Below are 14,826 nucleotides of genomic sequence, written 5' to 3' on the forward strand. Positions count from 1 at the left end.
AAGTTGGAAAAAATAATTTTAAATTCAATTAATATTTTCACTATACCAACATTCATATGATAAATGTAAATATTTTAATTTTTCCAAATTGTAGTTATTAATTATTATATTTGTTTATGAACGTATTTTGTAAAAGCACTGAAAAGTAAGAAAAAATTCTTTTAAATTCAATTAATATTTCACTATACCAACATTTATGATATTCATATGATAAATGTAAATATTTTAATTTTTCCAAAGTTTATAGTTATTGAAAATGAATTGATAATTTGATAAGTTGATAAACTTTATTCATTTAAATTATTCTTGCATTAGAGATAATCATTAATTAGACAGTTTATATTAGATATATAATATACAATTGATAAATTGACAAGACAGATTTCGAAACACTAATTTTATTTTTCATTGTTTCTAAAAACAATACTTCTTACGATGTTTTGATAATCGGTATATAAGTTACACATTTTATTACATTTCGAAAATTATTGCCTGTCATTTTCGTCTTTACAGATAGATATATGACACGATTTACTCGGATAGATTAGATTTATACGTCTCGTAAGATAGGAGTACAACTTACCGAATAAAACGACGATATTCCGAATTACTATTTATTAACTAGTATTACATTTTTTCACGCAGCTAAACCAGTATACATAAATTATGATAGATGAATAGTGGAAGCCTATACGGTTATCGGCTGGAAACCAGAAGAACTTGATTCATTTTCAATATTACCTCCGTCAAAAGATAGACTTAGAAACTCGAGGGAAAAAGATTTTGTTTTCATATTTTTTAAATTATCCTCGTTTTCACTATTATTTGTACAAATACAAATACAATATCTATCATTAATATGCTTCATTTTATAAATTATAAAAAGTCTCTTTCAGGAGCAAAAAAATACTTTCATAGAAAGCATTCATACAAAGAAAAATTCAACTTTATTCCATAAACTAAAAATTTCGGATTTTAATCCCTCCGCGTTAAGAATCCATCGTCCTATTTTCAAATCTATTAAAAAAAAAAAATAAAAAGATCCCTCGAAAAAACACATCCACACTGTCGCCACCCTCCTCTAAAACTTTATCCGTGTTGCAAGGAGGGGGGTTGGTAAAACGGAAAATTGTCGGATTCTTCGGGAATAATTAAACGGGAGGCCCCCGGGTGATGCATCGCACCCTCCGCTCCGAGCGAGCATCCGAGCAGCGCCTGTTCCACGAATTTACTGCCGCTCTCGTGAATCTTACGACCGTCACGAATCGGTTACACCTTTCAGCGCCGTGCGATTAACGCCGCACCAACCCCGTTGAAACGCGGTGGCTCGTGTTTCTGGATCCCTGGACGGGAGGGTTGGAGGGAGGGTTGTAACGGATAAACAGCGTACGACGTTGAATCGAGGGGGGGGAGATGCTCGAAGGAGGGAACGGATCCCCGAAAGGGAGGAGGGGAGGATCAGACGGAGACAATGTGGCGGATAATCGCGCGAAACGATTTGCTCTTTTCACGCCCGATTAAGCCCGCAATCTGTTTGTTGGTCGGGCGGGGAAACGGCTTAGGTTTAACGGATAGATAGGTGAAATAATAACAGGCGGGATCAACTTTCGATTCGGCGATTTTTCTTCATACGCGTTTTTCATCCACGTTAATTATACACGTATATATATAAATGAAATATAGAATTTCATCGAGTTGGCATAAGTAAAGTAAGCGTTGATTTTAGGAATATAAGAGTAAAATTTATGGAAAACTTTTAATATTAACGCTAGATTTTTAATTGTAAGATTCATTTCGTGATTCTCTATTTATATTAAAAATTGTGGATGTTTTGGATTATTCTCTTCATTCAGAAAAGCTTGAGAAATTATTATACGTTGAAAATATCCCATTAAATGTCATTCAAGATTTGTGTAATTTTATTTTAACAAAAATTCAATATAATTAAAGAGATTAATCTTATGTGATATTAATAAAATTAAGGAGATGTTTTTATTATTTTGCAAAAATACTGAATTTTTCTTGGGAAAATTTCTAAATTTTAGTATTTAATACATGTAATAGCGCATTTAAATGTGGATATGTGATAAAAATTCGATAAATTAACAAATATGATGATAGATAAAATAAAAAAAAAGAAAAAATAAGCTGAATTCAATCATTATACAATTTTTCGATCCGATTCAAAAGATTTTTGATATTTTTGGGATAATTGAGGAGATCTTAGACCAACAGATTGTTCTTTCTTGATTGACAATGAATTATCTTATATATTTATATATATTTAAAAGAAATATTTCATGAATATTCATTGAATTTTTATAAAAAAATATGTATTTACGTAATACGTTATTTAGTTTCATTCACAAAATTGATCCTATACGATCCTTTTTATTTTCTTAATACCAAGAAATTTAATTGAAAGATAATCGAAGGATTATTTCAATCAATCAATTTAATCATAACATTACAATAGATATACAAAATAATATTATTAGCCAATAATCCCCTTTATTCCAATTGCTGACAATACAAACGATATTATGAAACGGATACATTATTAATCATCCTTCACAAACGAATGTTGGTAACTTCTTCGATCCAATCAATAAAACTGGAGACCCTAGTGAACACCCCTGGTTTACTGCTTGGACAATTTCCGTCTCCGTAGCTTACTATTCCAATTTGAAGAGGCTTCCTATTTTTCATCACGATCAATGGACCGCCACTGTCTCCCTAATAACGACAAACAAACAAAATCGTACAATTTTTCTTCCCTTTCCTCCCCAGAAATATAAAAACACCTTTACCTGACACGCGTCTTGCTCGTACGCAGCCGAGGTGCACACGTGCGACTCCGTGATGGGCCAATACATGGAGCACTCGTAATTCGAGATGATCGGCACGGCGGTGTACTTCAGCCTCTTTGTTCCGGTCCCGGTTGGCCCGTCTTTCCCCCACCCGATCACCATCCCCTTTTTATCGGCGTGCGTCTCGTCCGCGTATCTGTTGCCGGCGAATTGAATGGGCCGAATGCTGTCTGAAAGTGTAGAATAAATTGATAATAAATTTGAAATATAACTATTCCAACGATCGTCTTACTTCCGAACGGGATATTTTGCGGCATGTGCAGCAACGCGATGTCGTTCATGGTTGTCCTGTAGCCGGGATGGAGCACGGCCTGGGTCGTTAACATAGCCACTCCCGGCCCTCGATAAAAATTATATGCTATACCGGTTTTGTCGCGGGTACCGAAAACGACGAGGAATTGGTGAGGGCCGGACGCTACGCAGTGGCCCGCCGTTAATACCCATCTCGATGAAATTATGGTTCCGCCGCACTGCGAGATTCTCCCGTTCCCCCTCAATTGATGGACCACGGCCATAAATGGAAATTGATTCTGCATCGCGTATTCGCCGCCGAAGATTCTATCCTCCTCCAATTCGTCTATTTCTTTTTTTTAACAGTAAATACGTTAAGGATCAATCTTTTTTATTCTTTGTCCTCGATACTCACGATCGTACGACGTGTGATTCGTGTTCGAATTCCATTCGTTAATTTCTGGGTTCCACGGTGGGACGCAGAGAACGTTGCTATGGAGGGCAACGAGAACGAAGAGGGAGAACTCGATGCTCGTCAAGATCATGGCGAACTGGTGTGAAAATCCGTCCATTCGCTCTCCTATATATACCTATTCTTTATCTGATTGTGTATTTGTAAAGGGAATGTCAGATATCTTGGAAAAATACTGAAGTTTAAAAGCAATTAAAAAAATGAGGCTCGGCAACTTTCCAAATCGACCCTTCCAGGCATTTAGAAAAACCAGATAGATGTTATTTGTAATATTCCAGAAAAATATTCGTCTCTGTTCGTAAATAATTGGAAATTAAATTTTTCTTCCAAGAAAACGCAGAAAGTTTTATCTTGAAATTTTATTGAATTTGATTGAAATTATTTATCATATAATACATTCATATTTATTTAAAGTATGATACATATTTTTCTTAAATTCTCTTTTAAGTACTTTAATTTATTTAATTTATAACGAAGAACTGTTATTCGAAAATTTAAAACGAGAATGCAATATATTTTGACAACAAGTATAAGTTGCATTTCAGATTTTAGAAGAAAAACATTTTTTACGAAAACAAACTTTTCAATTTTTCGATTTAAATCTGACATTTCTCCAAAATGAAGCATAAGATCATAATTTTGACGAATTGGAAGGATTCTGAGTCAAAAATTTCTTTTTTCCTCATATTCGCATAATTTCCAAATTAAAATTTGGAATGTCGAGGAAAATTGCCGAGGCCGAGTATCGATGACAGATTAGCGAACGCTGGGCCGCGAGCACCAGAGGCGGCCATTTTCGTGGCCGAGATAAGCGAAGTGTCCCGGGCCTCTGGTTCGAATCATGGGCAGATATAGGCGCGAGCGGCTCGTTTGAGGACTTATCTCGGCCTCTGGTCTGTTCCTCCCTGCGAGCTTGAACATGGGCGCCGCTCGCTCGCTCGCCGCGGGCGACCTCCATTCATGCGTCCAATTTAGACGTCAATGATGCAAATAAAGCATCGGCTCCCTCTTAATCGATCATTGTACAGATCCCAAACTTCAAAACTGGTTCGTCCTTCCCGAGCGCGCCCTCCTTTTCTCTCCTCTTAAACTGGATTATCAATATCCAACGATTTAAGATCGATTTAAGATCGAAGGAAAGAAAAGTTGTTACTTTGTGGAAGGATGATTTTGGATGCAGAAATTTTTATCGAGATACAATACATAACAATTTTGTATTTAGTAAAATTAAGACATCAACTTGAATATAAAAAATATGAAATTTACAGTAAATAATGAGAAAATCAAAGCTATCAATGTTAAATAAAATCTTATAAAGTTTGAAAGTGTCTGGAATTAATCAAAATCGTTTGAATGTCAATTCAATAAATTCTTTTTATAGAAATCTAAAAAAGAGAATAAATTAGCCTCCAAAAAAAAAGAAAGAGAATATTATAGTTTCGACTTCTTTACCAAAATTATCTCCCCATATTCTATTCTCCTATTGTCACAAAAGCGACAGATCCCATGGTGTTCGTTGTTCCAAGGTGGCAATGTTCTCATGGCAACAATCCAAGCGTGGATCGCAAGCGTCCGCGCGAATGGGGGGACAGGCATGAGGAAAAACAGGGACGTGAAAGGGGGGTAACGCCGCGGAGCACGCGAGTATCGTTAGTCGAGGCGTGGCAATTAGGAGGCAGGGGAAAGTAACGGGTGAAGGATCCGTAATTCATTCGCAAGGGGGCAAGAAAATTTTTTTATCCGCTGAGTCGTCGGTGTCATCAGCGTTGGGGAGGAGGGGAGGTAAGAAGTCGTTACCTAATTGCTACAACCCCCGCTTTGTGCGCGAGTGTTGTACGCCGCTCGATAGGGCTCTCTCTCCGGGCTCGTTTGCATCGGGGAACATTATGGAAAAGAGCGACGTTCCAAAGGCGGAACAAAAGGCGCCGAGTAAAGAGAGAGAGAGAGAGAGAAAAAAGGAACGGAACGAATCGGTAGATGTCTGTTTCACCACACGCGTTTCCACGTTTTTCAAATTAAGCGTTTCACGTTTGCCGCGGCACGTTCGTTATCGCATCTTTCGACACTTTGAATCGGCGTAATAAGCGGTAATTTAAATTTCGATCGATTAAATCGATCGGGTGAGATGGATGACTTTTTTTCTTTTTTGAAAAGTCGAATTACGTCTACGAAATAAATTAAATGATATTTGGAAAAAGAAATATAATAATTCTTCTTCTTGGTAAATAAAAATATAGATAATTGTGATCCATCTATATTTTATGGATTTATTATGATATATGAAGAAACAATTTAACAAAAATATATTTTTATAATTATTACATTATGTGCAAGTATAAATTGAACTAATATTCTTTATTTCATTTCTTTTTAAAAAATTTGTAGCTCTAAGACACTAGATTTTTAATCAATAAATGATGGAGTAAATTAAATATATTTATATAGTATACCTTTTGGAAAAAGAAATATAATAATTCTTTTTCTTGGCAAATAAAAATATAGATAATTGTTCATTGATTCATCTATATCTTATGGTATAACAATATATTAACAAAAATATATTTTTTTAATTATTACAATATGTGCAAGTATAAATTGGATTAATATCCTTTTCATTTCTTTTTAAAAAATTTGAACCTCTAATAATCAATGAAAGATGGGGTAAATTAAATATATTTGGTACAGTATACATTTTAGAAAAAGAAATATTGTAATTCTTCTTCTTGGCAAATAAAAATATAAATAATTGTGATCCATCTATATCTTATGGATTTATTATGGTATAACAATATATTAACAAAAATATATTTTTTTTATTATTACAATATGTGCAAGTATAAATTGGACTAATATTTATATTATATATATATATATAATATATATAATATTTATATATACTAATATATATTAGACTAATATTATAACTAATATTATTAACTTTATTTCATTTTTTTTTTAAATTTGAAGCTCTAAGACACTAGATTTTTAATCAATGAATGATGGAGTAAATTAAATGATATTTGTTACATTTTATACATTTAATAAATTTTGGAAAAAGAAATATAATAATTCTTCTTCAGAAATAAAAATATAGATAATTATAATTCATCTATATCTTATGGATTTATTATGGTATAACAATATATTAACAAAAATATATTTTTTTAATTATTACAATATGTGCAAGTATAAATTGGATTGATATCCTTTATTTCATTTCTTTTTAAAAAATTTGAAGCTCTAAGACAGTAGATTTTTAATCAATGAAAGATAGAGTAAATTAAATGATATTTGATACATTTTATACATTTAATAAATTTTGGAAAAAGAAATATAATAATATAATAATCTTCTTCAGAAATAAAAATATAGATAATTATAATTCATCTATATCTTATGGATTTATTATAGTATAACAATATATTAACAAAAATATATTTTTTTAATTATTACAATATGTGCAAGTATAAATTGGACTGATATCCTTTATTTCATTTCTTTTTAAAAAATTTGAAGACTCTAAGACACTAGATTTTTAATCTTTTAATAGTATCTAATTTTTATTATTTATTTATAATTTCATTTATCATTTTTTACGTATCTGCAAACAATTCGCAAATAATGAAAAATAAATATATTAATAAATATTCTCGATGGACTTAATGTATCAGACTTCAAGTAAGATCAATAAATTTTCCAACTTAAATAAAATAATATAATTTTATATAACCATTGCAAATTTAAAATTGTCCTTAATTCATTTTAGAAAAACTTGTTTCAAGATTCTAATTAGCTCGCTACAGATTATCACAGAGCAATCTCCAGAGTTCAAAGTGCATGCACGTTCATAGATTTCGCGAACGGCCAGAAACGGGAACGAACGCTCGCACGCATTCCACGTAAGCCCGGAGGAATGAAGAGTTCGACGAGAGATTTGTAGGTCCATGCAGGGAAAATATTTTCGTCCTCCTCCACGGAGGAGCTCGAGGGAAACGAAACTTTGAACCACATCGGAAAAAAAAAAAGAAATAACCAATAATAGAAAATAATTCGAATCATTCTTCGATCATTCGACTCCGCCACATTCCATGTAAATTGGACACGCGCGCCTGCAGCATGACGAGCAGCAGAACGAAGCGTTCGCTCCGTTGGAAATAAACACCTGCTAATGTCCATTAGTCGATTCTTTTTGGCTACAGATTTTTTTCGTGTGAATGGACACGGTTTAATGACACGGAATATAAGCGTTATACTTTTATACTGTGCGACACGAGTAGGGGCAAAATCGCGTTCGACACGCCGATCGATCGCGCGTTTTCCCGATTATTCGCCGCCCCGAGCTTTCTCCCGAAACGAGACGAGAGCGGATTAATAAAACGCTACCGGTGTTGGTTATATTCGCCGGCGGACACACTCGAATCGATCGAGCGCGCAGAACCTGAAAGGCGTGATTTATCGAAGAAGAACGGTTTTAAATCACCGAGCAGGAATTATATCGTTAAAATACGATCTTTCTCCAATACTTAATGGAAAAAATATATACCTGCCGGTATATTGCGTGCCAATAATTGTGACGTACGTCGCGAAAGTTCGCGTATATCGCAAACTGCGACGCACAATAAGATCCGGAGCTTTTTGTAAAAAAACTTGGCGCGAACCAATCGATTCTTCGAACTACGTTGTGATGTGTCTCGAGAGATCTTTTTGAAACTGTAGACATGTATCGATCGAGCAGTGTATCGATGAAGCATTGCATTGTTAGTGAAAAATTGCGACGTATTTCTTTCCTTTTTTTTTTTGTCATTTATGGCTCATTAGAAAAAACATTGTTATGATATATACAACAGTTATGAACACGGTTTCTCTTTGTTCCATTCCTCTAAACGAGTTTGACTTATCGCTTCATTTCATTATTTAAAAGCGTATATGAATTGATATTGCAGAAATACTGATCTGAAAATCCTGAGGAGAGAAATTATTATTTCTATTATTAATTAAAGCGACTTAAGATAGTTTTTTTTTTTATATATATATAAAAATCATACTTGATCGAATTTCCAATTTTCGAACAAATCATTGATCATTTACGATTCGAGAGATAAAATTATCGAAGTATAATTTCAAAGAATAATACTGTGTTAAATTGATTTATTTTTTCATATGATAATTCGTGAATCGAACGATGTCAAAACAATTCGTTGACGTTTTACGTAAGCATAAAAATGACAATTGAAGGTTACTTTCATGTTTAACTTTTAAAATTAATCCTCCGTTTTATTGAATTAATAGAAACGTGTAATTTTTTTTTTCTTTCTTTCTTTCTCTTTTTTTTTGCGTGAAATTTAAAATCAATTAATTTCTTATATGCTATAAGATATCTCGCCACCGACTTTCTTCATATTAAAACATAGGCCAACATAGAAACAAATGATAGCATTCGCACACGGCAGCATACACGAGTCATTCATTCGCCGATAGATTGGACAAGGACAGCTTGCTATGAAATTAGATGTTGCATATCTTATGACCGTATCCACATGAGTCATTTTTGAAAGTGACACAGGTATAAGTTATTTTTATGCTGATTTAAGATATTAAATGTTTTTGTGTTTCAATGTGCGTAAGATATATTTATGCACTATTATTTATATTTTTCCCAGTGTATAAATTTTCCAGATGATGTTAACGAATTCCCATTTTTTAAAAATTAATTCTTTGGTAAAAAGATGCTCCGAATTTATATTAATTTATGTTAATTCTTATAAATAGTATGAACGTTAGTGGAAGTAATTTAATGTATCTCATGTAAAATTCATATCTTTTTAAAGTTTTTTTAATATAATTTGTACCATTTTCAAATTAAACGTGTTCCCAAAAATTTCCATCGACGAGATAAATGATTGAAAAGTTATTGCAAATGAAATTATTAAAACTAAAAGGACCACTTTTTTAAAAGTGAGTTTGTTCCATCTTCAAAATAAACAAATCAAATCAAACAGAAAAATTTTTCACTTTTAAAATCTTTCTATTGATTTAATAACAATAATTTATCAATTAAAATCCAATTCACCAAAACTAGACGATGTTGACATCGATTACTTTCCTTTTCGAAATGATTTAGTCATTTCTTCATTGAAATTTAGAAAGATTTTCACCAATAATATACTTGTCTATCTACGTTCTGTCATTTTAGCTGAAGTACATCCAATCATTTCGCTGTTTTTATCACTTGAAATAATAGATGACGTTCAATTAATATCTTCATGCTCTTATTTACTTCTTTTCACCAAAAGTCTATCCTTCGTCTTGTTCCATTATTGGACAAAAGCACTCATAATTCGTAAATATCAATACAATGTAGCTCATATATAATGCAATTTATTAAATCTATTGCAAATATAATCACATTTATGATAATTCATTGCAAAGAAAAAACCAAGGATGGAACTTCTCTACACTTAATCTTAACACTCTGTAATATTTTTTGAGCATTATTGGTAAAAATTATAATTTTAATGCAAACGAGAAAAATTCGAATTGGAATTTTCTTGGAATAGAAGGATTTTATGCAAAATATTTCTGTGAAATATTTCTTTTATTTTTTGTTTCCTTTTTTTTGTTTAAAATCACATTCGTATTGATAGCCATTTCTTCGCGCGTCATCCATCTTTACATTATATGGACTGTCATCTTTTCACATGCCTAGTTTATCTTATGTTACTAGATAACGTATTAGTTATCTATCTAGCTTTTCACAGTATATTAATACATTTTTTTTGTTTTAGTAGAAATTGATCTTAATAAATTTTGTTTATTTCTGTGTACAGAATTTAATACTTAGATGTTTATTATTATTAGTTTGATGAAGAAATAAAATAAAAAAATTTGTATATATAAAGTAGAATGAAATAATTCAGAAGATGATTAGTTTATGCGATGAAAAGTGAGAAATTAAATTTGTTAGATAAAGAAAAAAATAAGAATATATAGTAAATTTTGTTTTTCTTAAAAAAAAATCTGGAAATATAAAATCAAACTTTTCTCAAATATTACACGGATATAAATATTGCAAACCTTTAAAAAACCTTTTAATTACTATGGATTAAAAGAAACTTAGAAAGGAAATTTTTGGAAAAATTATAAAACATTATAAAACTGCTTTTAAATAAGTATTGATAAATAAGTTCTATTCAAATTTTTTAAACAATTAAATATACAAATAGTAAAAATTTTGTATTAAAATTTCTTTAACCTTAATCTTAATATCCGAATAATCTGATTTTTAATTCTCATTCAAAACAAATTCTTCAAATTGCCAATCAAACATTTTGAAAATCGAACAAACTACGTAAAAAATAAATTTCATCAAAATGAAATTATTTTTCATTTTTACTTTTCCGATCATAGTAATATCACTTTCTACTTTCTTTCACGTTTCTTCATTCACGTTGTTAATCGAAACCGAGTGGCGGGAATAAATTTACTACTACTTGTTTCAATATTCATTAAATATTTATACAAACCGTCGTGTAACAACGGGTAATTGAAAAAAAATTTTTGAACAAACTCACTCCGCCAAACTCTAACTCTCTTCGCTTAAAACCAAAATTTTTAACTTCAATCTCAATTCCTCCCTTCAGGATAGATCAGGGGGCAAAAATCTCCTGTTTGGAGGCCCTAAAGAAGAATTACCTTTAAAAAATTCGATCCGCCACACCTGTACCGCCCCTCCTAATTTTCAATGCGGTGCGATTCTTTCTCGGGGCCGATTGTATCGATTCCTTTGTAAACATGTGCGCGATTGGTCGCGGCCGATTCTCACGGGCGAGCGGATAGGGAAAGCATCGATGAAAGCGCGTTTCGTTCATTAGCTACGCGTACAGGTGGCGACGTTTGACACGATGCACCGGCACGTTCCCTCTCGCGATTACGCTGATCGATCGTCCAAGAAGAGATGCTTCCAATTACGCGGCCCGTTGCGCCACGATCGTCTCGCCTCGATTTTCCACCAGTCTCGACCTTTGGAACGAATCGTATGGTGGAGGGGAGGGGGCTCGTTTCGCGAGGATCGACGTGTAATATCATCGGTTGGACCGACCGCGCTTGACTTCGAGAGCTGTTATCCGCGTGGAATCGATCGATCGATCCCTCCAATTACGCTTAACGGCGATTCGAGGTCCTAGATTTGTGAAAACGAACGGGTTAGCAATGTATCGACGATTGATAATCGCTTGCTTTGGAAATTATTAAGAGAGAGAGAGAGAGATGGTGAGGATATTTTTTTTTTTACGACCGATGTCGTAGTACTCGAGTTTAATTGTTATTGGTTTACGTGTTGTTGTTTCGGGACGTTGTTATCCGATTGTGAAATTGAATTATGATCGATTTCACAATTGTAAAGTATAAAGTTTAACGATTTAACGTAATTTAATGATTATATATAGAAATTTTAGAGATTAGGAAAAATATATATATATATATTTTTTTTTTTGTATAAAATTATTGCTTCTCTTAACTTAAAACTTCGAAACGATAATTAAAAATATATTTTTATATCGAGTTATATCGAGACGATAAATCTTTATTTCAATTTTTCACGGAAGTATTCCCGGCTTGTGAAAATTTCATGGAAGCAATTATTTTGTAGTCGACAACAAACAATATAAAATACACGTTTTATTACACTTTATTATTAAATTTATCTTACACGTTCTCCGTTATCCGGATTAATTATCCGGGGGACAATTTAATTCTTCTTGAGGAGTTTGATTTATTTATGACAAAATTGGAATAACAGAGAAGTTCGTCCAATTTTTCTTCGAAAATATTTTAAAATTCAAGAAGATGTATATATCTTCCTTTCCAATGTATTCCTCTACCATTTCTCGATTATGTAACGTCGATATTACCGTATTTTTTGATTCTATCGCAATAAATGTTTCGAAATATGTTCCGTTCTGTTCATTGATTCCTTCAATTTCATGGAATGAAATTTTCTCCGTGCGATTACACTTTTGCCTGTAAAGCAATCGAGATAATAGAATAATCATATATTAGAATATAATGAAAATTAGAAATTGTATTGGATATTTTTACAGTTTGAAACTCAAGTTAAACTTGAACAATGTCTTAACAATTTTTTTTATCACGAATTATGAAATATTGTTTAATATTCGAATTTTTAAAATCAATTTATAAAAAAGATTGTTAATTTGGAAATATATGTAAATATAAAGTGATTAAAAATTATTACATTTAAAATATTGTTAATTTAATTAATAAAATGTTGTTACCTTTTAATCTGTAATTGTAATAATTTTGATTCTTTTTCCTCAATGGACAGAAGATATTTACTCAAACTTTGTTATCATTATTTATTCAAACAATCAATTATCATTTGAATAAGATTTTGAGATATTATATTCTATATTTTTCTTCAAATATACGAATTTTATATATCTTGATTTTTATTCTTATCTAAAAAAAAAGGATAAAAATAAGTACATAATTTAGAAGCAAAGGGTCTTGCAAAAATAAAATATATATCACAATATTATCGATATTAGAATAAATAATTGAAGAGAAAAATTTTAATTAGATAGAAATTTTACGGTATCCATTTCTCTCGAGATATCCATAAAAGTTAAATACTATTACTTTTCTTATCTAATAAATATTCACGCAGAAAAATTTAATTTCTAATTTCGTGGCATCAATTCAATTCCTTCGAGTATCCTTCTGTAATGAGTTTCTCTTTCAATTCAATTCAGAGTTAAACACGTTCTATTTCTATATTCTATCCTCTCGATATTTGATCGAATAGCAATCAATGTGTTTTGCCAACGAATAATTAATTACAACATTTGCGTCTCGATTTCAATCGAGAGAATAAGAGGGACATTCGGGACGGATTTATCCGTCCGACACCCACCCGCTATTTTTCTTCTTGCTTCTCACGCGACGCCATAAATCACGCGTCGCATTGACGATTTAATATCGGTTGTCGTACACGGCGTATTTAATAATTCTTTGCGACACCGCGGCAATAACCGCGCCACCTACGACGACGATAGATCGATACAGGCGATAACCTCTACGTAAAAAAAACCCGCCCATGAATTTTACAAAACCCTTAATTGCAATCCCCATCGGCCAATAAAATCGCGCCATTTGGCCGCCATTTGTTAATCGCCATCTCGAAGGATCTAATTAAACGATATATTTATTAAGAAAACATGCGATCTTGATATCGCAAAGGATTAGACGTGTTTGGAAGGTGCTTTGCCTCCTTTATTCTCAAATTGAAAGAATAAACGCGTGTAGGGAACGGTGTATCCGTTTAACACTTCGTTGACACAGCTGCTTTTCCTTACGGTTGGCCAGCTTCTTCGAGTAAATCGTGGCACAAATGCGCTTTCAATAATCCGGAGGAGGTTGTGTATTGTAATTGAAAATTATACGAGAAATAATTATTATTCTTCTTTTTTAATAATGCATATAAATAGAAAATTGTTTATTTATTTTTATCTTATTAATCAGAATCAATATCGATATTGCCACTTATAACAAATAATAATAGAAATCGTTAACGATATTATCGACATATCAAAAACTGTCGATAAAAATGTATCCATAATCGATGGTCATGATTTTGAAACGAGGTCCACGTTTCTTATTGCACAAAAGTATTTTTTGTCTTTAGCTTATTGTTCTTTTTTAATAATGCATATAAATACAAATTGTTTATTTATCTTCTTATTTTATTAATCAGAATCAATACGATATCGATATTACCATTCATAACAAATAATAATAGAAATTGTTAACGATATTATCGACATATCAAAAACTGTCGATAAAAATGTATCCATAATCGATGGTCATGATTTTGAAACGAGGTCCATGTTTCTTATTGCACAAAATCATAACACGATGAAATAAGATTATTTTTTTTTTTTAATGTCTGAGATATTAAAAAACAGTGAAAACTCGATTCTTAATCGAGCCTCAAAGTCCAAAAAGTTTGTCGAGGTGGAAGAGGTATTCGTCGCTTGTTCAACGAATTTATGTATAAACGAGGTGATATTAGATGGTTGTTAATTGGGCTTAGTCGATCGTGATGCATCGTTGCCTTATAGGGATCTCGATCTTCCATCTTTCTTCCGCCATTTATCCTTTCTCCTTTGACAATTATATATATTTCTCTTTATTGCCATAGCTTGAGAGTAAGTTTGCTTCATTTGGAATTATGCT

At 32.1% G+C, this 14,826-nt stretch overlaps 2 protein-coding genes across 4 annotated transcripts in view; one reads left to right on the forward strand and one right to left on the reverse strand.

Moving 5' to 3' along the window:
- LOC724281 (probable serine/threonine-protein kinase mps1) overlaps positions 1 to 14,826 on the forward strand; it is a 74,488-nt gene that overhangs the window by 36,094 nt on the left and 23,568 nt on the right. The window lies entirely within an intron of this gene.
- LOC724236 (chymotrypsin-like protease CTRL-1) lies at positions 2,523 to 3,845 on the reverse strand. Its single transcript, XM_001120029.5, has 4 exons — positions 3,517 to 3,845; positions 3,103 to 3,453; positions 2,811 to 3,040; positions 2,523 to 2,736 (listed from the first exon to the last, which is right to left on the reverse strand). Exons 1-4 carry the CDS (start codon positions 3,671 to 3,673, stop codon positions 2,572 to 2,574), a joined length of 903 nt encoding a protein of 300 aa, XP_001120029.4. The 5' UTR covers positions 3,674 to 3,845; the 3' UTR covers positions 2,523 to 2,571.

This window comes from Apis mellifera, linkage group LG1 (assembly GCF_003254395.2).
Source record: "Apis mellifera strain DH4 linkage group LG1, Amel_HAv3.1, whole genome shotgun sequence".
Classification (NCBI taxonomy): domain Eukaryota; kingdom Metazoa; phylum Arthropoda; class Insecta; order Hymenoptera; family Apidae; genus Apis; species Apis mellifera.